The following is a 21,808-nucleotide window of genomic DNA, read 5'->3' as shown; positions in this document are numbered from 1 at the left end:
GTTTGTTGTATTGGACAGTTTCATCTCTTTGTTGTATTTTGTCTTTTCATTTGTGTTTTTCGACAGTTTTTGTTTTGACTTTCCCTCCTTCTTTCAGACTAATAACCATTCAGGTCATTCACACATTGTGTTTACTGTTCGCTGGTGTTGCATGAGTCAGAAAAGATCAATTGAACTGAAGTCTAAATTAAAAAATATGACCTCATTCTTATTCTTCATGTTGTAGAAAATTTTTAATTGTAACCTCATCCTGTGCTAGTGGGGGTGACCATAAAACCAAAACAACAAAGCCGTCACTCATTTTGAATGCAAAACAACCAGCGTTACTCTGGCTCTCATGTTTTTGGTTATCCTGCGATAAAAACTAGTTTGAACAAAAATGACATCATATTAGGAAATTAAAGGAGCCATTTCATTTAGCCTTTTTTTTAGCTAAGACTACCGATTAGCTTCTTTCCTCTGGCCGTCTCCTCAACTCAACTAACCCTAACCCCGTCATGAAAAATCATTGTGTTTTTTTTTCTTCTGCTGCATGAAAATTACGTAAACTTGTGCAACCCCCATGTTGTAGAATAACAATAAATGGACCGTGAACCTTGAACAGTACCAAAAGTACCTGGTCACCTGCTGTGTAGTGTTCCTTCATTAGCTTTATTCACCTAATAATCTTGAGCAGATAGATAGAATATAGTGTGTAAATAACTAAATGGTGTATTCAAAGACATTAGGCCACTACAACTTGATGAACAAACTGTATTTTTCTGTCTTTTCTTGTAAAGGGTCTATGTGGTTGGTCAGTTCCACTGAAACGCATTCATGAGGTCACATCAGCATATGCATGAAGATATATGTGACAGTCCTGTGTGACCATATTAAACACACTCTGCACGGGCCGACACTTGAACCCACCGATCAAACCCACAATAATATGCAGTGTTCCTCTCCTCTCTTTCTCGACCTCCTTAAAGTATCGTCATCACTCCAGTCAGACAAACGGAGGATCTGTCTGTACAGATTGATCTGGATTAGTTTGCTCATAGTTGTGCCCGTCGGTGTGTGTTACTCCGCTGCTGTTTATTTCATAGGGGACGGCCAGATGGTGCGAGTGTGGTGAAATGAGCACTTTTCATCTTGGCAGTATTGAATGTATCAGTCATTTCTTAGCCTTCGGCAAACAGCCCCTTCTTTCTGTCATTAATTCTCTTTCCCATTAACATTGACTTCATCATGAGTGTTAATAGTTTGTGTATATGTGTATGCATGTGTGTGTGTGTGTGTGTGTCTGCTGAGTCACTCAGCCAATAGCTTGCGAGAGTCCGAGCGCGGCTGTCAATGCCGTTTGCTGAATATTCTAATAGCCTAACACCTGTTTGTATAAGAAGAGGAAAACACACACCTCCCCATCAAACACTCCCACACAACACACGAGCAGAGGACCAAAAATCTGATTTTGAAGCTTTTTGGGGCGAGGTTCGTGAAACTTACGGACGCACGCGTACACGTTCCTCACCCTCTTTTTTTTGTTTTAATATACGTCTATCTTTTTGTGTTTTAAGTGTTTCTCTCGTGTACAAGAAGAAGGCGAACGGTGTCAAGCGGGCCTCTAATCCCTTTTTCCCCTCTTTTGTTTGTTGTTCCGTCCTCTGCAGTGATGGAGCCCATGACGGTGACGACGTCGGTGGTCGGACCGGATGAGTTCGACCGCAACGCCCCGCGGATCTGCGGCGTGTGCGGTGACAAGGCCACCGGCTTCCACTTCAATGCCATGACGTGCGAGGGCTGCAAGGGTTTCTTCAGGTGCGTGCCCCCGTGTTGAGAATCGTGTGTTCATGTTGTCGTGTGAGTTTTTAAGTGTGTTTTGATGATGTTATAGCAAGTGTGTGTGTGTGTGTGTGTGTGTGTGTGTGTGTGTGTGTGTGTGTGTGTGTGTGTGTGTGTGTGTGTGTGTGTGTGTGTGTGTGTGTGTGTTCCTCTCTGTTGTGAGGTGGTATTCGCTGCCTTTTCCATGTGGCGGTCCTAAAGTCACTATACAGTGTCTGATGTTATGGTACACTGTGTTATTTTATGTCGGGCTGCATAAACAATATACATTATTCAGTGGGGTTCACTCTGTTTTTCTCTCTCTCTCTCGCTCGCTCGCTCACATTCACTCACACACGCACATACTTCCTTTTCATGAATCAAGGATTCCAAATAGGATTCAAATATTCCTTCTAAGGAGCATTCATGTTGACATGTCTGCTTATTTTAGTTTAGTTTAGCAGTTATTTTTTGGGGGTTTTAAAATACATATGTTGGACCTGGAAGGGTTAAAAACATTTATAATTAGCTTAAAGTTGTCTTATCATCAATGCGCAGTGGAACGTTTGAGCCCCCACAGGGAATGAAGGATGCTAAAGGAGTAATGGATTTGCTCTCCTATAGGCGCAGTATGAAGCGCAAAGCCGCCTTCACCTGTCCATTCAACGGGAGCTGCACCATCACCAAGGACAACCGGCGTCACTGCCAGGCCTGTCGTCTCAAGCGCTGCATTGACATCGGCATGATGAAAGAGTGTGAGTAGACTGTTTATATATATTTATATGACTGATGTCAGAGCCATAGCTTGAGCTGGAGGTGTGAAGACGAGCTGCAAACATTTTTAGTTTCAACCGTTTTTCACTCTTTTTTAAATTTTTTTAAATAATGTAATAAAATGATGAGATGATCTGACTTATTTCCAATGCAGTCTCTCTCCCAGTTTTCTCAGGGCAAACGGCAGTAATACTTTAGACATATCTCGTGATATTTAGCTCACGTTAATTTCACATCTCACCCTAAAGACAGATATTTGGAATTGCTTAAAGAAAATGTACATTAAAAGACTCAGACCAGATTAAAAGGCTGGACTAAATAAGACATACTGTGCATAATGTCATGCAGTTGCCACATACAGTAGGTCCGATTTCTTAAAGTTTGATGCTTACAAAATAAAGCACTCTGCCTCTGGACATCCTTTTGGCGTGATATTCATTTAGCCGTGTGAAGCTGCTTCAGGATCAGTGCTTAGCTTGAAACTCGCAGCCGTTGCTGCAGGAAATACATTCAACTCTGTATTCACGGTTTTCACTTACTGTGCCATATTTCAGCACATAACGCCAGTTAGAGGAGGCCAACCTACTGTCCAGTTGCTTAGTTGTCGTGTCCGGCTCGCACAATAGCTTTGAATTTTGTTCCAATCCAGGATTTAAATCAATGCATTATGAGAAATCAACCCATAAAAATCCATTTTTCACTGTTGCTGTTTTAATGTTGCAGTTAATTATGCTATCATCATCATTATTACAGTTCTAATATTCATTGATATTTACTTTATTAGCTTTCTCTGTACAGAAAAGCTCAATAAATGTGTTTTCTGATGTTCCAACTGCTTGGAGACATAAAGTGTCAGGTTGGCTTGTACAAGCGGTAAACAGGTTTCCTGCTCGCATAACATTTAAAGTGATATTTAAAGACATTCAGGAAGACCAGCGGCCAATAGAATCGATGGCAGGGTGTAAATTGATCTGATGTGAGACAAGGAGACGGTCAATAGTGGTTATACATTAGGCAGGCTGTATGTACCATATGGCAAACTCGGGCTTCGGGTCAAATACAAGCTGCAAGATAATAATTGTTGTGTTTAATCCTGCTTTTAATGGCAGCAGATGGGGTCTCCATCACCAGTGCTGTGTGCATGGTATTCATCAAAGTGTCAAAGTCATTTATCCTAACTGGACGGCAATTGCATTTGTGTTACGTTTGACACAGTTCCGCTCCTAACCACGTTGGTTATGCATGCGGTACCAGGGTGTAATACAAGTAGTAGCCGTTGTGAGGGGAGACTGAGACGTCCGCTCACCTCGCGTTAACACAAAATGACACTTTGTCACAACTGATTCATAGCTTTTTCTTTATAACAGGGTTGCAAGACGGCATGCGCTCGAATTTCAGCAAAGCAATGAGAACTAGCACCAACAGCAGCGCGTCAGCATAACCGTGACAAGTCGTAGACGACAAGGGGAGAATGACAGAGAGAGAGAGAGAGAGAGAGAGAGAGAGAAGGAAGGAAGTAAGGAAGTAAGGAAGGAAGGAATTAAGCCGGGGGGGGGGGGTGAAAGTGCTGCCCAACAATGACTCTCTTTCTTTAAAGAGACACACAATGGTCTGGCCCACATTTCGTCGTTTTACAAACACAGTGTGTGTGTGTGTGTGTGTGTGTGTGTGTGTGTGTGTGTGTGTGTGTGTGTGTGTGTGTGTGTGTGTGTGTGTGTGTGTGTGTGTAGCAGGGATGATGCAGGGCACGGTTCAGACTGCCGATAACCCCTCTGCTGATCACAAATAGCCACATGACATTGGAGCGTCTGTATTGAGAGAGAGAAAGAAGAGTGCGCGGGAGGAGCGAGACTTATCAGTATGAAGCGCTCTCTTTGTCTCTCACAGTCAGCATTCAGGTTTGGCGGGCTGAAGGAAGTCCACTGTATTCACCGAGTGTTACAGCTGCCCTGCTTGTCCCCACGGTGTCTGTGGACCGCACTGTACGGCCTGTGCAAAACTCCCACCTTCTGCAGTAATAAGCCAGTTTCAGGAATGTTAGAATCGCTCCGGGGAGGCACGGCAATTAGCGTTTGACAATTACGCTTATTCAAATTATTAACTCTGGGGTAATTCCCACCACAGTCGTCTGAAGGCTGCGGTCTGGGACATGAGTTGGAGAAAATGTTATCACACATTACAAATCCCACAGGTTACATTGAGCCAATGTTGTGCCACAAGCACCAGGAAGCTTTAAAAAAACAAACATCCACACCTGCTTCTGCACTCCTGTGCACATGTGACTCATCATTTATATCCTGTTGTTGCACTCCTTCATGCAGTGAAATTCAGTAGAAATTTTAATTCAAAAGAGCATGACTCAGTGTATTGCAGAAATGTGCTGGCATGGCTGTGGTGAAGTTGGCACAGTCATTTCTTGATTCTTGAATCGTACTTGGCCCTGATGTAAAATGCATCTATTTCCCCCCGTCGGCGTCCTGTGAGGATGTTTTGTGTGTATCTCTACATGTTCGGTGTTGTGTGTATCTCTACATGTTCGGTGTTGTGTGTATCTCTACATGTTCGGTGTTGTGACAGCACTGACGACTTTCTCATCTATCCTAAAAATACATATTTATTTATTTATTTTCAGTAAATGTACAGTCTTTCTTAGGATAACTTTTTCAAATAACATTTTTGTGGCTTCTTGAAAGACATTTGATTTCTTTATTTAAAATTGACAAGACTGAATAACAAATGTATTTATGCACTGATAATACAGTACATGTCTCTTCTTTTTGGATGAAAGATGGTATATTACGTTCACAAGGACGAATTACAATTCAGTTACCATCTGAAAAGACTCCTCTGCTTGTGTGTGTGTGTGTGTGTGTGTGTGTGTGTGTGTGTGTGTGTGTGTGTGTGAGAGCGTATGTATTTGTATGCTTGCCGTGTTTGCCTGCTTTTGGTTGGTGTGTGTGTGTGTGTATTCCTAACAGGATTCCAATCACAGGAGAGTTTTTGAAATGTTTCAGCCTTTTTAGATGATTGAATTCCCGTCCTCGGTGTCTTTCAGTAGCAGCAGCTTGTACTGCAGCTCTGCCCTCCATTTGTCTCCCTAATTTGTATTCTTCGTCCTCTCTCCGACTCCTTTGTATTCCGTCTCTTTGACAACCCTTACACCGGCATTACCATAAGTGCCAGATGCTTAATTTATTGTTGGATAGACTTGTCAAATGGACGCGTATATGCACCACAAAAATAAAAAAGAACACAGGCTTGGTCTCCCAGACTGTTTACCTTTTCAAAGCCATCCATGAAGAGTTGCGTGTGCTGTGCTGTCCAAAGATGGTTGAGAATCAGAAAGCAGAAAGTTCCTGTGTTGAAAATAAGCTCTCTGCATTTTCTACTCATTGCATCCCTGGTATTTGTTTTAGCAGTAAGTCAACCAGCAAAGGAATTTCAAATGAAGGAAAGAGGTAAATAAGAGTTGGACTAAAGACATAATGTTTTGAGACAGGCACAATCTGTTCCTACCACACGCCTTACTGCCACCAGACACACTTCTATTATGAGCTGTTGGTAGTGATGCACAGTATATTTCGGGCATGATAAATTATTGGCTGGTTATAGGAAAATGATATCATTACTTATTATTCTGGTAACGAAATTAAATGTGCTGATATTACGGAGCCAAATTGATCTCATTGACTTAATGAGCGCAGCATCTACACATATGCACCTTTTTAAAGTCGGTTATTGTTCTGCCAATAAACACAGAGAAGAACAAGAACGGGAACAGATTTTTTAATTTTTGTATGCACTTTACGAGAAAAAATAGATTTGACGAGTCAGAGCTGTTGTTTGTGTGGTGTGAACAGAACAGTGATGTCAGTGTTAGCTGAGTTAGCGCTGAGCTGTGGAATATTTAATCATCTTTACTCACCTCAGTCTTCCCCTCAGGTGTTCATTAAACCTCATGTTATGGACTTATTTTTAAAACACAAAAAGTGTCGGTTATCTTATCGCTATGGGCCATGAGAAGCAGGTCGATATATCGGTCATGGATATTGGCTGGAAAAATCCGTATCTTGCTTCACTAGCTTCTGATAAGCCGTTGTGCCAGACTCTCTGCATGCGTGGGCGCCCTGACGCCCGACTGACCTGAATTCACCTCTCGCAACATCACACTCCCAGGCCAGCGGTGGAGAAAATGATTGGCCCCACACCAAATCCAGCTTGACGCATATCGCACCAAATCTGAGCGGCATCCTTTGTGTTTAACTGGTCGGTCGGCTGGTTAATGAGTAAGCCCGCTGTGAACCTCTGGCCTCGGCTACAGCGAGACTCTGCCTTTCCCTCTTTGTCAGTGCCTCTGGCGTTGCTGGTGTTGACCAAACTCCTCCGCCCCTTTTTTTCTGTTTGCATTTCTTTCTGTCTCATCTTTTCTTTGCTGGTCTCTGGTCTCACCACATCACCGCATCCAATCAGTCCCTTTCCAAACAGCAAACTCTCTTTTGGTGAACTGCGGTGCGCAGTGGGGGGGTGGTCAAGATGCCCTTTGATGGTCTGTTGTTGTTCTTTGGGTAGACCCCTGCCTTAATGATGTCGTCCTGGCTGGGGACTGACCGGTCCAGTCATGACCCCGGCTTTAGAGTAACTGCTTTGACAGGCCTGTGCCAAACTTTGCCCAAACTGTGCCTATTCATGATTGGGCTTCTGGCTACATACTCGGTCGTCCTCACTGCGGAGGAGTTGTTGTCGGCTCCTGGCGTGGGACCGGGTGGACATTGGAGCGTAGCCCAAGCCTAATTAATGACGGTCGGTTCAAAGAGATGAAAGCCAAGTAAATCCTTTGGCTAGCTAAGCAGTAAGAGTCATTCAGTCGCCTTTTTAAGAGTGTGTAGCCAAAATGCTGTTGTTGTTGTTGTTGTTGTTGTTGTCTGCATCGCCACATTATGCGCTTATGTAACGGCGCTCCTGTGGTTGCCATTCAGGGTGCAATCACTGAAAATCCACTTCAAATATAGTTGTTTACAGCTTCCAGGAAAACAACCAGTATTCAGTATGAGGTGCACGATCTCAACACGTCCGTGCCATCCCATTGGTCTCTTAAATTAGCAGTTACTCTAAAGCAGGGGTCTCAAACTCAAACCCTAAATTAAAAGGGTTTAAGTTATAATAACAGAAATGTGCTTAAATATATTTTTACATTTATATAACTGCATGTCCAATAGTTTACCGACCGTGATGCTGATGTGGCCCAGAGTGAAGATGAGTTTGAGACCCCTGCTCTAAAGTATGCATTTATTTGGTTTATTTATTCCTTTGATCCGAATTTGTACTTACCATTGCCCAGGCCAAAAGCTGCAGCAACATATTTAATTGACGCTTTAGGAATAGGTAACAGACAAACCAGTTAGACATTTCTGTATTAACAGAGGAAGACGGTAAAACAGTTTGACCACATAAAAGTAAATTTAGAGGACAAACCAAACAAGGTCTCTATCTCTTCAAAACGGTACACGCCGTGCCTGTAAACCTTTAAAAAAAAATTGCATCATTTGATGGAGCTAAATGAAATGTCAGGTTGGTACGAATCGTGTCTCTGTTGCTGCCAGACTGTCGGGGCATATGTGCGCGTGTTATGACCTCATGGCTCTGGGCCTGTCTCTCTTTGGCAGTCGTGATGTCTGTCTGTCTGCACAGCCGAGCGATCAGTCACCGTGGCAGAGAGTCAAAAGGATTATATGGGCCGAGGCATTCAGGGGTCAGTGCGTTACTCCGTCAGTGACTGCAGTGTCAGGCCTTCAACACTGGATGACGTGAACACTAACTTTAACTATAAAATACCATGGAAGTAGTATGTTTACTGTTATGTTATTGAGCAGTATTATATATATCTATATATATATATAGATATATATATATACGTATATATATATAGATCTATATACAAAGAAACAGGGCAGACTATAGTAATATATATTTCTATAGTCTGCCCTGTTTCTTTGTTCCCTGTGTGCTATATTTAGGGTGCCACATGATGCTGAAGAAGCAAAGCTGTGTGTAATTAACTTGCTCAATAATACGCATCCTTTTTTTTGCTCTGAATACATAAATGTATAGTCCCCACCCTATCTTCTTATTGCCATCGGCAACATCAAACACTGATAACACTCTTTTTGCTTCTTTTCTCTGAACTCGACGGAGACATTGTGTTCTGAAACAAACAGTAGACAAACACATACCCGAACGGAGCGTGTTAAAGTTAACAGTTTCTAAATTCAAAATTCTGAGAATTTCTATGATTTAGAGGATGCACACACACACACACACACACACACACACACAGCCCGGCGGCGGCTAGTTGCTAATTGTGCTAACATTGCAACAGTGTGTATGTACGGCACCAATGTGGTAGACATTACTGCAGTATATCCTTACATAGTAAATAGTTGTTTAATAAATTTAGAATTTAGCACGTTGTCATGATTAGTAGTTAGTAGTTGTGCGTATGTTCAGTGTGTGTGTGTGTGTGTGTGTGTGTGGGTGTGTTCCCTCAGCTTGTTCCTCTATAATGAGCATATACAGGCACGTATTTTGCACGGTTTCTATTTTATGACGTCTTTAATCTTATAACTCAATTATAGCAATGACTGTGATATAGTGTCAAAATGTGTTTCAATTTAAGGAATAAACCAACAAGAAATGTAACACAGAAGGATTTCTTTCAGGCCACCTCATTACAGATGTCGCATCCGCAAACGGAACATTTGAGCCGCCTGTTTTTCATCTTTATAAAATCTCTTCAGGCACAGCTTGTATTCCCGGGGTTTCCTGTTTCACACCACGAGTGGCCGCTCCGCAACACACATCCAGATGTTGGGTCAGTCAGTATGTTGCTGAGAGGCGCCTTTTGAAAGGAAAAGTATTGTACAGCAGGAATTGTTGGGGTTGGGGTTAGAGTGTTGAAATGGCCTTTCCACAACAACAGTTTTTTTACTGGAGCAACCAGACTAACAGCAGCTGCACGGATACCAGTCATAGAGAGACATCTAGAGACTCTGCACTTTGACATTTTAGAAAGCCGATAGACCGAGATGCTGTTGCTATAGTGTGACCAACTCAGCCTTCCCGCTATGTTCATCCACTCATGGCCGACCACAGCTGATATTTCAGAACGCAGTAGTTTGTCTTTGATTAATTTTTTTTCAAGGTATTGAAAAGCATACAAAACAATATTAATTCTTTATGTATCGGAGTGCATTGGGCTTTAAAGCCAATAGAGACTGAAGTAAATCTGTTGCGAACTATAATAAATAATGAGTGTTGTGAATATAACATTACAAAGTAATGTAATGCTCTAAGAAGTTATGTGGAAGATGTGGAAGTGGCACGCAAACCCAGGAATTCCCAAAAGATCCTCTCATCTAGTCAAAACCTAAGAGAGTCACTCCAAACAGTATGTCTAATCCATTCTGCACCACCGTCCCACTCCGCCCGCCGTCTCTACTCCTGCAGCATGAATAAGGCAAAAGGCACTTAAACATCCAGCATCGGCCGCACAAAAAGGCAGCAGACATGACGGGCCTTTCCTGCGTGCCGAGCTCAGGAGATGTATGGTTCATGTAACCTGAGATGGAAATATTTGGAGCTTACATTACAGCCCCCTCACCTAGTTTTGAAAGCTAACTTTGTTTAACTGAGGACAAGTAGCACTTTATTTCTTAAAGCCCCAATCCACCTTAGAACGGAACTCTTTGTTCCTGCTATCGCAGCCAGTTCAGGCAATATTTTGGGATATGAACATCCCTCCTAACATGCTCAGAATGACTGGACACTAACAATAATGCGTTTGAAAATGTCTTGACTCCTCCAAAGTGTTGTTAAGGTACAACATCAGAGCTTTTCTTGAAACTCATAATAAGGGGAATAGAACAACCCCATAAAACCCCAACCATCGAATAAACAAGATGTTCAAGTACCTGGATTGATTAAAATAACTACCAAAATCACTACGCCTACAATTTGAAAATAACGTTCTTTAAAATCATAATGTAGTTGAAGTGAAACTATTTATATACCTTGAAGAGAGGTAAACAAGCAGAAACTGAATTGTAGCATGCTATCATTCTGAGATATTCTATCACAAATGAACTCATGCAAAATTGCTGTTTTGATTTTAAACTTTTGGCAGTATTGATATTTTCTTAAACATAAAAACCTCATCTTAATAGATTAATTGCGGCCCAAACCGACGGCAACCTCTGGGTCTGAAAAGTGAAGCCAATGTGGAAGTCCCTTAAACGTGCATTCTCTCTACTGACCAGCAGGGGGCGACTCCTCTGGTTGCTAAAAGAAGTCTGATTATATAGAAGTCTATGAGAAAATGACTCTACTCCTCTCTTGATTTATTACCTCAGTAAACATTGTAAACATGAGTTTATGGTCTCAATCTCTAGTTTCAAGTCTTCTTCAATACAGCATGATGTTCATTTAGTAAATGATGGTCCATTTAGAGTCAAACAGACCATAAAGCAGAGTATGCTTTAGGGCGGGGCTAACTTCCGATTGACAGGTCGCTAACACTTTGTTGTCCGGTCTGGGAGTTGTCTCTGTTTTTCGTGTCACAACTTTTAACTCTTTCACTGTGTGTTTTCAGTTCATGAAAGTTAATCGTAACACAAGATTGCGCCGGCTACAGGTTTCAAAACACGCACTGTGAAACCACTTATCTGGACCTGTGCATGTGTTTACTTTCACTAGATACACAATGAGAGGAGTCCAGATCAATTACACCGTGTGATACTTTCGGTGTTAATGGAGCTCCCTTTAGATTAAATCCAAGACTTGTCCCAGCTTTCTCTCTTTTGGTTCTTTTTTTTGGATGGATTTCATCATCAGATTTTCAATGTTTGAGCATGAATACAATTCAGTACCTAAAGGAATTTAGTCTATGCTGTAAGGAGGGTTTAAAGCACATTGTGGCAATGTATGTTTAATGATAATTCTGACTAATTTGCCTTTTTTTCATTGTTTCTTTGGGGACTTTGACATCAGTATTTGTGAATACTGATTTGTGCGTGTGCTGGGGAGTTTTTACGTCTGCTCCATGTAAGATTTTTTTATTTATCTTCCGTTCCATCCTCTTTCACAGTCATCCTGACAGACGAGGAGGTTCAGAGGAAGAAGGACATGATAATGAAGAGGAAAGAGGAGGAGGCAGCCCGGGAGGCGATGAGGCCACGTCTGAACGAGGAGCAGTCCCGGATCATCTCCAGTCTGGTGGAGGCTCACCACAAGACCTACGATGCCTCCTATTCTGACTTCTCCCGCTTCAGGGTTAGTCCGGCACAAAGTTTCCTCCTCTACCGCAACCACACTCAGTTTTCATTTATCATCTGTGCAGCCAAAATCACTTTGTTGTCCACCATAAATATGGGTGCAGCAGGTCATGATGTCATGCAACGGAAGGGAGGGTTCCCTGAAGCACGGCATCAGACCATAATGCTACGTTTCCCAGTAAAAAGCTAATTGATACAGAAGCAACTTTTCTTTCGACACAAGTTCCGTACAGCACAGTGTGCTTGATGTGTAATTTCAAGGTATCAGCCTGTCACCATAGAAACTAAATTCCTGAGAAGAACTGAGCAAACAACAAGAAAGTAATAATAGGATATGGCTACCATCTGCTGTGGTTTACCACATCATAACAGACCTAGGCATTCTCTCTTTTAGTTTGTGTCCATTACTATAAGTGGCAGTAGTGTAAAGTATGTATCTGTCGATACTTCATTTATACCATGGCCACTGAGAATACTTTACTTTGTTTGACTTGATCAACTCCTAGTGACTGGACAGTTCAACCTATGGCTGTAAACTGGAGGCAAGGACAGCACCAGTGAGGCTTAGCTAAACGTCTCTGAGCTCGCACTATGTGTGTGTGTTTGGAGTTTGCTTGAATCCTGACGTCCAAACCAAGCATATATGTGACCCCTTTGTAGACGGTGGTACTCCCTTGAGGAACGGTGGTTTAAGTTTTAAACAAAGGGATCAAAGTTTGTTATGTGTAAGTTAAAGATTTGAAATATCAGGTTCAGGTTACTTTTATTAGTACCCGTAGGTAGACTTGGTTTGCAATATAAGGCGAGGCATCCATCTCGACACACATTACAATCAACACAGACAACAAGACAAACATGACAAAAGTACACAGGGCTTACACATATGATAACATTTGGAGTGGCTATGGTAAAAGTATCATAATAAGCACATAATACACACTTAAGGGTGCAATTCCATCGACATTCCGGTTTCTTTGGCCAAAACCATTGTATACAACCATCGCACATTTGTGATTTCAATTAGTAACAACAGACACCAAAGGCGTTGAACCGCCCGACGGAGGCGCCGTATTTTCTTTCTCCACGTCACAAACTTGATACTTTCAGAGGACGTTCTCCCCGCGGATCGCAACAATTCGGTCGTCCAGATGGAGGATGCAGATTGGATGGAACGTCTCAAAACACTTCTCCCTTTGTCTGTTATCTGTAAGCAGCAAGTGTGATTCTAGCACACACTGTGCAGACGGATACTAAATTGTAGGTGTCACTGTGGGCTGAGTGTGAACCTCTTCAAAATGAAGCCCTCCATCACAGTAGATCAGACCAAAAAACACCGAGGTGTACTTCACAAGTGATTAGCAATGGTTTCCTTCAAATAAATAAACTGAGACACACTAAATAAGAACATGACGATGGCCACAAACTGATACTTTTCATGGAAAACACCCAGTGTCGTTGCTTTTATGCGGTTGATATAAAAGCAATGACGAGCCCCAGCAGTGCATTGAGTTATGAACGTGTGGCGCTGCTGTATTAATATTTGTGTTCCCCTGTGTGTGTTCACAGCCTCCGGTGCGTGAAGGCCCAGTAACACGCAGTGCCAGCAGAGCCGCCTCCCTTCACTCTTTGTCCGATGCCTCCTCTGACTCATTCAACCACTCACCTGGTGAGCGTCATCCTCCTCCTCTTCCTCCTCCTTTTCCCGTCCCTGTTCCTTTCTCATGCTTCAGGGCTAACTTCACCAAGGACACAGTTGTAAAGAACTCTGTTGAAACAGCAACCATCTGCCCACTGTTGACCTCGGCTCTCTTACTAAGTTTTATTGTGCCAGTGAAAGCCTATTCATAGTCTATGTACAGTTGTACAACCGCTACTCTTTTACTTAGCAAGGCCTCTCACTGGAGAAACAAGCACATGGGCCATGCATGCATCAGTGTTTCCCACAGGATTTTGTGAGACTGTGGTCGGTGGACTTCAAACCCTCTAGGGAGGGCAAGAAAATTGAGTGCATTTTAAAGTTAAATGCATCAATGTGGTGCACTTTGAGAGTACAATTAAGAGCCTAGAAGCACAAAAACGTGGTAAATGAGACAGGGGTCCGTATTTTTAGACAACCCCTGATGCACTCGGAGGAGAATCGGACCCCGCCCCTCCCCTTAGGCACACACCACCCGTTGATGAAGTGTACAAATATTTTCAGTAATTAATGGGAAACACTGATGCATACTTCTTACACTCACGACATGAAACTCAATGTGTTTAATGTTACATTTATTGCGAAGGCTGTTGTATATTTACCTATATACAGTAGCCTGTTGTCCTTGATGGGTGGGACGTGATAAGTGCAATTTAAAAGAAGTGATTATTTTGGGGTTATTTCATGTAAATATAACGGCATATCCACAGGTCTTTAAAAGTCTAAAATGGTCTGCAATTACCAAAACAAAGGCTTTAAAATCATACAAACAAAATCATATTTTAAATGTTATGTATATTTGTACTCATCTACATTTTGTGTTAATATAGATTTTTCTTATTTTGCTCATTTTGTCTTCAAAATGATAGCTTCATTATAGTTGTTAGTCGTCCCAAGGCAGAATGCCAATAAAGAAATAAACTACTTATTTTGCCAGCTTTTTATTTCTATGTTGATTTTATTGATTTTCAATCTGTGAACTCAGCTCCACGTTGAACCTCTCGCTGGCTCTTTGCCTTTTCTGCGTGTTCAACATGCTTCCTTTGAATCACTCCCTTACTCTGGCTTTCTTTCCTCTGTGCTCATCTTGTCTCCTAATCCCCTCCTCAAACAGAGTCTGTGGACACCAAGATGAACTTCAGCAGCCTGTTAATGATGTACCAGGACGGCGCTAGCAGTCCAGACTCCAGTGAGGAGGACACAAAGCTTTCTATGCTGCCCCACCTGGCTGACCTGGTCTCCTACAGCATCCAGAAGGTCATAGGCTTCGCCAAGATGATCCCAGGCTTCAGGTACAAACCGACACACAGGAACGGGGGGGGGGGGGGGGCTGTCCCGGATACCACACAAATGTAATGTAGTACATTTTCTATAGTTAAATCTGAAAAACACTTGACCGTAAAATACAGCGCTGCAGCACAGTGGCTCTGAAGCAATGTCGGGTCTGCATCATTGCGAACAACCGACCACTAGACTGGCCGCTTTAAGCCCCATACAAAACATGAAGCAGTACTAACAAATGCAAACTGTGTTACCATGTTTTATACACGCAAACTCATGGCAGGGTAATCCGTCCGTGGTGTACATTTCAAGCTCCGTCACCAGCTTGTTCCCACGGTAACAGTAAAATAGGCTCCTTATAACTGTCCTTGGTCATTCATAAAAACAAATCCTATTCTTCAGAACTCTGAGAGCGACACCTTTCCACACGCAAAGCCTGTCGAATGCCTGTCCTCATATTTCACGGAGACGTCGCTCCAGAAGTCCTCAATTTGAATAAAGTGATCAATTTGATTTTTATGTTTTACTTATGAACTCAACTGTCTTTAATGAATATAACTTGTCAGTGTAGGCCTCCCTCTATGTGCAGCAAGCGGTAGAGCAAACAGTGCTTTTACCGCAGTGTAAATGATGTTTTTGGAAGGCTAAACAACAACAAGGCCCAATCCCAGTCTCCACCCGTACCGACTCATGGACTTTGAGACGCGCTCCCGCAAAGTCTGTGAGGGTTTATTTCTGTCCCACTGTCAAAGCATCGAGTGTTTGAGGGCTCTCTGGAAGACATTTTGAGCCCTTTATGAACCCTTTCTGTAAATCAGCATTAGATGCAGACTTTGCCAAAGGGAATTACCCACAAATCATTGCAATGTGACGTTACACACGGGGAAACCAGAGGAATCATGGAGACGTAAACAAAGAGGACGGCTCATGTGTGTTCAGCCTGGAGTATTAAATGTACACAGAAACATTAAGGAGTAAAGATGGAACAAAATATGAACATGAAATCAGAAGATATTTATTTATTTATTCATAAAATATTTGATTTTGTCACTGAAGCTGTTTTGATAAAAAACGAGTAAATAGATGATCTGAAGTTACCTCATCTTGTGAGGAAAGAGCCTGGAAGACGTTCAAATCAGGGAGTACAAAGTATAAAATAAATACACACAGTTGTACATCATATTTGTGGACGTTGTCATAGTAACGTGATATGTCGCAGCAAAGTGCTGTCCCGTTCATATTTCCACCATTTCAAGCCCTCACAGTCTCTCACACTCACCCACTCACCAGGTGACGTCAGTGAGTCCCTGAGGGTTCAGGGTTTGAGGCTTTAGGGGGGACGCTGGGATTGGGCCCAAATATGGATTGAAGAATATTTGGTGAGCTAAAAGCAGGTTGATCATTTTGGAAATGATTACGTTTATCTATCTATATCTAATAATATTAGGGTAGCCTGATCTGTATCTGATACTGTGCAGAAATACCTGCTTTAAACACAATTAATAGAACAAATTTGAATGTCATCTTTTTAACTGTAGCTGCAAACTATTCAATAAAGCCCTGGAAACAAATGCTAACTGTGTTACCATGTTTTATACATTTAATCGACAAAAAGATGAATCAATTAATTAAAATATACATTCAAATCCTCAGATTGATTGATATAAAAAAAAGAAGAAGAAGCTTCTATTTGCAAACCGGATCAGAACTGTTGACCTTTGATTGGCTCAGAAGGGCTCTCGTATAGATATGCAATATCAGTTATTATCCATTCATCATAATCTGTCCATGTTGAATCCCTATTAACCCTGCAGCTATCTGCTGCTTTACCGAGTTCTGGACACAAAGGCTAGCAGCCCGAATGAGCTCCTCGCCCACACGCAGAGCACATGGGTTTGCCGGCTCCGTTAATGCGGGGACATTGTTGGGTAAAGCGAGATTCTATTATCACTCCCGAACAAACAAGCTCTTCCTGGAATACGCTGGAACAGGCTGTCGCTCTATCAACGCATGCTGCGCCGAGAGATAAGTTCATAAATGTATGCACATACACAGCCCACGTAATAAAAGAATAGAGGAGAGCCATATGGGTGCGCATGATGCATGTGTGTTTGTGTGTTATGAAACGGAACGATAATTGTTGACGCGCTAGCTTTGCATTTACCTACATTTAGTCCTGCTGCTCACCTCGTTGTGGAGCCCGAGTCTCAGCTGTATGTAGTATTTCCTATGGGAATATAGAGTAAGAGTGTCTGGGAATACATTGTTTACCCTGAAGATGCTGCAAAAAATATGATAACCTGGAGCTCTATGCAGCTCTAAGCATTGACTAAAGGTGTTTTCGGATGTGTTCTCATCCTGGACCTCTAGATTAACTCCGGTGACACCCTTAAACCTCAGGGCAACTCTGGGCGTTGATTTGTGAAGCACTTCTTGAAAGGGTTTACCTTCTCAGTGAATATATTTGAAGCAATTGTATCGTACAACAACATTTGAGGTGGTTCCAATACCAGTATGAGAAATGGCTCACACACAGCCTAAAATGTTCGGTTCGTTATCGGCGATTATGCAAGTCCATGCACCAATCTGATATCGCCTTATCGTATCGTTTTTTCAGCTCATTTATGCTACACAGTAACAAAACGTGTCACTCGCTACCAGATCCAGTCGGTACTGCACATGTGCAAACTGTTACTACACACCCTATTTTGTCCCTGACTGACAAAAAAATGTCAAAACTGTTGAATTCTGTTCATTCAAGGTCTCGAGGCCTCTTACACACCACGTCAATACCTTGTTTTTGTCATCTACGCTCACACAGAACGTGAATATTAACTTAATTAACTAATTCAGCCATAACAAAGGCAGCGCAGTGCAGATCCACTCCATCTGTTCTTGCCTTTCACAATGAAAGACTAAGACGCATAAGTACACTGCGTAACTGTTTACCAGAGGGAACTCAAATTCACTCATAATATTTTGCTGAAAGGAAACTCAATCATATAGATTACATTAGCTCAGGCTATACAACAATTGACCTCAGACAGACGTTGCTCTGGGTCAATAGGATCCTGGTCGTTGGTTCCTCTGCCTGCACAAATCTATCTGTCGAACCTTTTTGTTTCAGAAGGGTTGAAGCTGTCGTAAAATTGGCCTTTAGTCCGCAGCATTTGATAAATACAGGCAATACTGTTTGACTACTTTTTTTTTTTTTTTTACCTATGCCTCATATACTGTAACACTGCAGCGATCCAATCAATTCAGTTCTTCCCTGGAATAACTGCTGCAACAACAAGAAAAGAAAAAGACGTTCTATTGAGTGCAAAGTGAATCCGTAGCATCAGAAAACGCTTTTTGGCTTTCCTCAAGTCACACCTGCTTCTGTCAGTGAGTGGAGATACACATACTGTAGTACTGTATATACAGTCAATATTAAATGTAACATAGGGGGCTCTGCATGTGCACTGTGTGTGTGTGTGTGGGCGCTTTTATGGTCAGCCTGGGGTTGGAAACTGTTGCTACAGTAACCATATAATACATTAATACATTCATTGTGCTTGTTGTGCTTCTAAGTCACCACCACACACACACACACACACACACACACTCTCAGACATGAACAAACATTTACGTGTAGGTGGTTAAGTAGAACCTTCTGACAGTTTGAGTGTTATTTTGCCACGTGGATAATTGCAATCAGATGCAAAAGAAAACGGCAAATTGCACTCAGTATCTTTTGTGATCGGGCAGATGGAGTTTGCAAATGATGCACAATCACGGTGCTGTCAGCTGCCGCGATTCGTTCTTTGTGAAGTTTTGCACTCAGTGTTGTTTGCCACACATTGCTCACCGTGGATGTAGAAAGAGAACTGGATACAGTGTTGGAGGCGCGCCCCGCTCATTCCTATGAAAGTGGCGCATGAAGCCAAACATTTTCGATTTGGGATTGTAACAATCAGATGGAATGACCCGGATCTTCTGCCAATCTGAAGCATCCATGGGTTTCCTTTAACCCCGCCTCCCAGCCCTCGGTCCAGCCTCGTTCTCGGCCTAGGAAAGTAACTCCGACACAGAAGTTGTAATTACCATTTGGAAACTATGTCAAATTTGCTTCCCCGCCCGGTGCTCTTGCTTTGGGCTCGAATAGCACACACCAACCCCATGCCTACGATAGCTCAGACAGTAGACAGTTGTCTCTGTCCACTGTCTGATTTGATGCCGAACTCTTAGTCATACTTTTAGTCATACTTTTGGGTTGATTCATATTTTTATTTTTATTTTTAGTCGGACCTGATGATTTTCTTTTTTTCTAAGAACTGTAATTGACAGCATACACAAACATTTTTGTAACTTTTCTTTAAATAAATTGTATGTTCATCAGAAACTCTTCCTATACAACTAAAGCAAAACTAAATATACATGTTTTTTGAGGAGTTCATACCATACAAAGCCCTGAAGTTAAAAAGCAAAATAAAGAAAAGTCAAATAAAGCTGAAGCTGAAGTAAAGACTCCACCAAAGACCCCCCACTCTTGTCAGAAGTGTGAATGCTCAAAGCTATCAGTGCCTGTGAACATTGATCCAGTAACATACCATATCTGTGAATGTGTGTGTTCCAGAGAGCTGACCGCAGAAGACCAGATCGCTCTGTTGAAGTCGAGTGCCATTGAGATCATCATGCTGCGTTCGAACCAGTCCTTCAGTCTGGAGGACATGTCCTGGAGCTGCGGGGGGCCGGACTTCAAATACTGCGTCAACGACGTCACAAAGGGTCGGTCACATCTCACTGTTGATCCCCAAACACAAAAAAAAAAAGAAGCATGGCAAGAGTGGACCTTGTTTTTTTGCCTTTTACCTGCGGAATCAGTACATAAAGACAAAGACTTTATGTACTTTAGCAGACTTTAAAGACACAGGCCTTGCTTATTGATGACACATCCTCTCAGTACACCCACTCACACACACGTACATGCACACACATCTTTTCTTCCCTGGCTCCGGAAGTTTCCCACGAAGGCTACAGCATCAAGCATTTATTTTTCTCCCACCTTATATAAAGTAACCTTACATGATCACACACACACACACACACACGCACACACACACACACTGCGTTTTCTATGCACACTTGCATTATTACTGTGACATTTGTACTGCAGGTATTTTCATGGAAGCAATAAAGCAGCCGCCAACACACGCACTCCGCTTTTATTCACTCACACATGCAGGGCAGGAAGCAATGCTCTCTGTATGAAAATACAAAGGGAGTAATGATTCATCCTTGAAGCCCACTGCTGTATAAAGTGTGTTTTTCATTTATGAATCAATAAAAAAGCCTCTCTTAGTGGCAGAAGATGCAACCGACTGTGCAGCACTAACGGTATGTTTCTGTGTCGCCCCCCCCCCCACCGTAGCGGGTCACACTCTGGATCTGTTGGAGCCGCTGGTGAAGTTCCAGGTCGGCCTGAAGAAACTCAACCTGCACGAGGAGGAACACGTGCTGCTCATGGCCATCTGCCTGCTCTCCCCAGGTACTGCTAGTGTTGTGTGCTTTTTTTTTTTTGCCAAACAGTGGAGCAAGGGGGGCTGTGCCGCTTGCTGAACAGCCAAGAATTCACACATGTGGTGAAGGATGTTTGTTAGTGAACGAAATCACTGAAAGAGGTCAAGCAGCAAGTCCCACTTCAAGAATAGGCGATGAGTCATTCCCCATCTAGAACATGTGAAAGGCTGTCTGGTTCCACTATTAAATGCCAAAGAGCTTTGATAAATGTTTCTGTTCAAAGCCTTCTTTCAAGATGTGAACCAATTCAAGCACAGAAATCTGAAAATGTATTCATCTCCAAAGAGAAAAGGCTGCTCTTTCACTTTAAAACTCACATTATAATGCACTCTATATAATAAATATATATATACGATGAATTGCAAAGCTACGCAACCAGTCAGATATATACACATTAACACAGTAACGTGGTTAGTGTGTCTTATGTAGTTCTGTAGTGGACAGTATTGTTTCACCTGGGCTTGAACGCTCCGCTGTGAAGCTAGCGCTAATGGGAGGGAGAGGCCTTCCTTTTGATTTATCGTACAACAAAAGCCGTCATTATTTCTGTTGAAAAGCTGAAAAACGCTGAATTATGTCCGGGCCTGATTCCCCTTGTAGCTGCTTGAGGACGGGAAATGTGATTTTTGAATTCCAAAGCTCAAATCAAATTTAAAAAAAAATGGGGATGCAAGAGGCTCTCGAACAATGCCACTCTCAACTGCCCATTAAATAAGCCAAATTCAAAATGACATACATTTTGTAATAAGTGTAACAATAAGCATGTCTATAGACCCAGATGACAGTCCACTACAACAAACCGTCCTGACTGATCCACCTGAACCTTACCCTGCTTTCCTTTTCTCCCTGTGCGCCCCCCCCCCCATGTCAGACCGCCCCGGCGTCCAAGACCACGGCCGCATCGAGCAGCTCCAGGACCACCTGTCAGAGACGCTGCAGGCCTACATCCAGGTGAACCACCCCGGTGGGCGCCTCCTCTACGCCAAGATGATCCAGAAGCTGGCCGACCTGCGCAGCCTGAACGAGGAGCACTCCAAGCAGTACCGCTCGCTCTCCTTCCAGCCCGAGCACAGCATGCAGCTCACCCCGCTGGTGCTGGAAGTGTTCGGCAGCGAGGTGTCATAGCGGAGGAGGAGGCGGCGGCGCGCTCGCTCGCATGCACACACACACACACACACACTGATAAGCAACCCTCACCGCCCCTTTCCCCCCCGAGAGAAACCCTAAGCCCTGATACACCTGGGCGTGAGGGAGAAAGATGGATGATCGGATAGATAGACGGTTACCTTCACCTCTTCATCATCACCTCCCTATCCTCCTCCTCCTCCTCCTCCTCCTCCTCCTCCTCCTCCTCCTCCTCCTCCTCCTC

The 21,808-nt window shown here is 42.8% G+C and overlaps 1 protein-coding gene across 1 annotated transcript; it reads left to right on the top strand.

The window, feature by feature from the left end:
- Window positions 1–1,649: 1,649 nt before the first annotated feature.
- LOC306701857 (vitamin D3 receptor A) lies at window positions 1,650–21,564 on the top strand (the record flags this gene model as incomplete). Its single annotated transcript, XM_079167282.1, has 8 exons — window positions 1,650–1,797; window positions 2,425–2,555; window positions 11,714–11,898; window positions 13,467–13,566; window positions 14,711–14,888; window positions 19,496–19,647; window positions 20,291–20,407; window positions 21,311–21,564. The coding sequence occupies exons 1-8, from the start codon at window positions 1,652–1,654 to the stop codon at window positions 21,562–21,564; spliced, it is 1,263 nt and encodes a 420-aa protein (XP_079023408.1). The 5' UTR covers window positions 1,650–1,651.
- Between the last annotated feature and the right edge of the window lie 244 nt (window positions 21,565–21,808).

Source organism: Pholis gunnellus (assembly GCF_910591455.1).
Source record: "Pholis gunnellus genome assembly, chromosome: 2".
NCBI lineage: Eukaryota > Metazoa > Chordata > Actinopteri > Perciformes > Pholidae > Pholis > Pholis gunnellus.
This window is presented reverse-complemented; position numbering and strand designations above follow the sequence as displayed.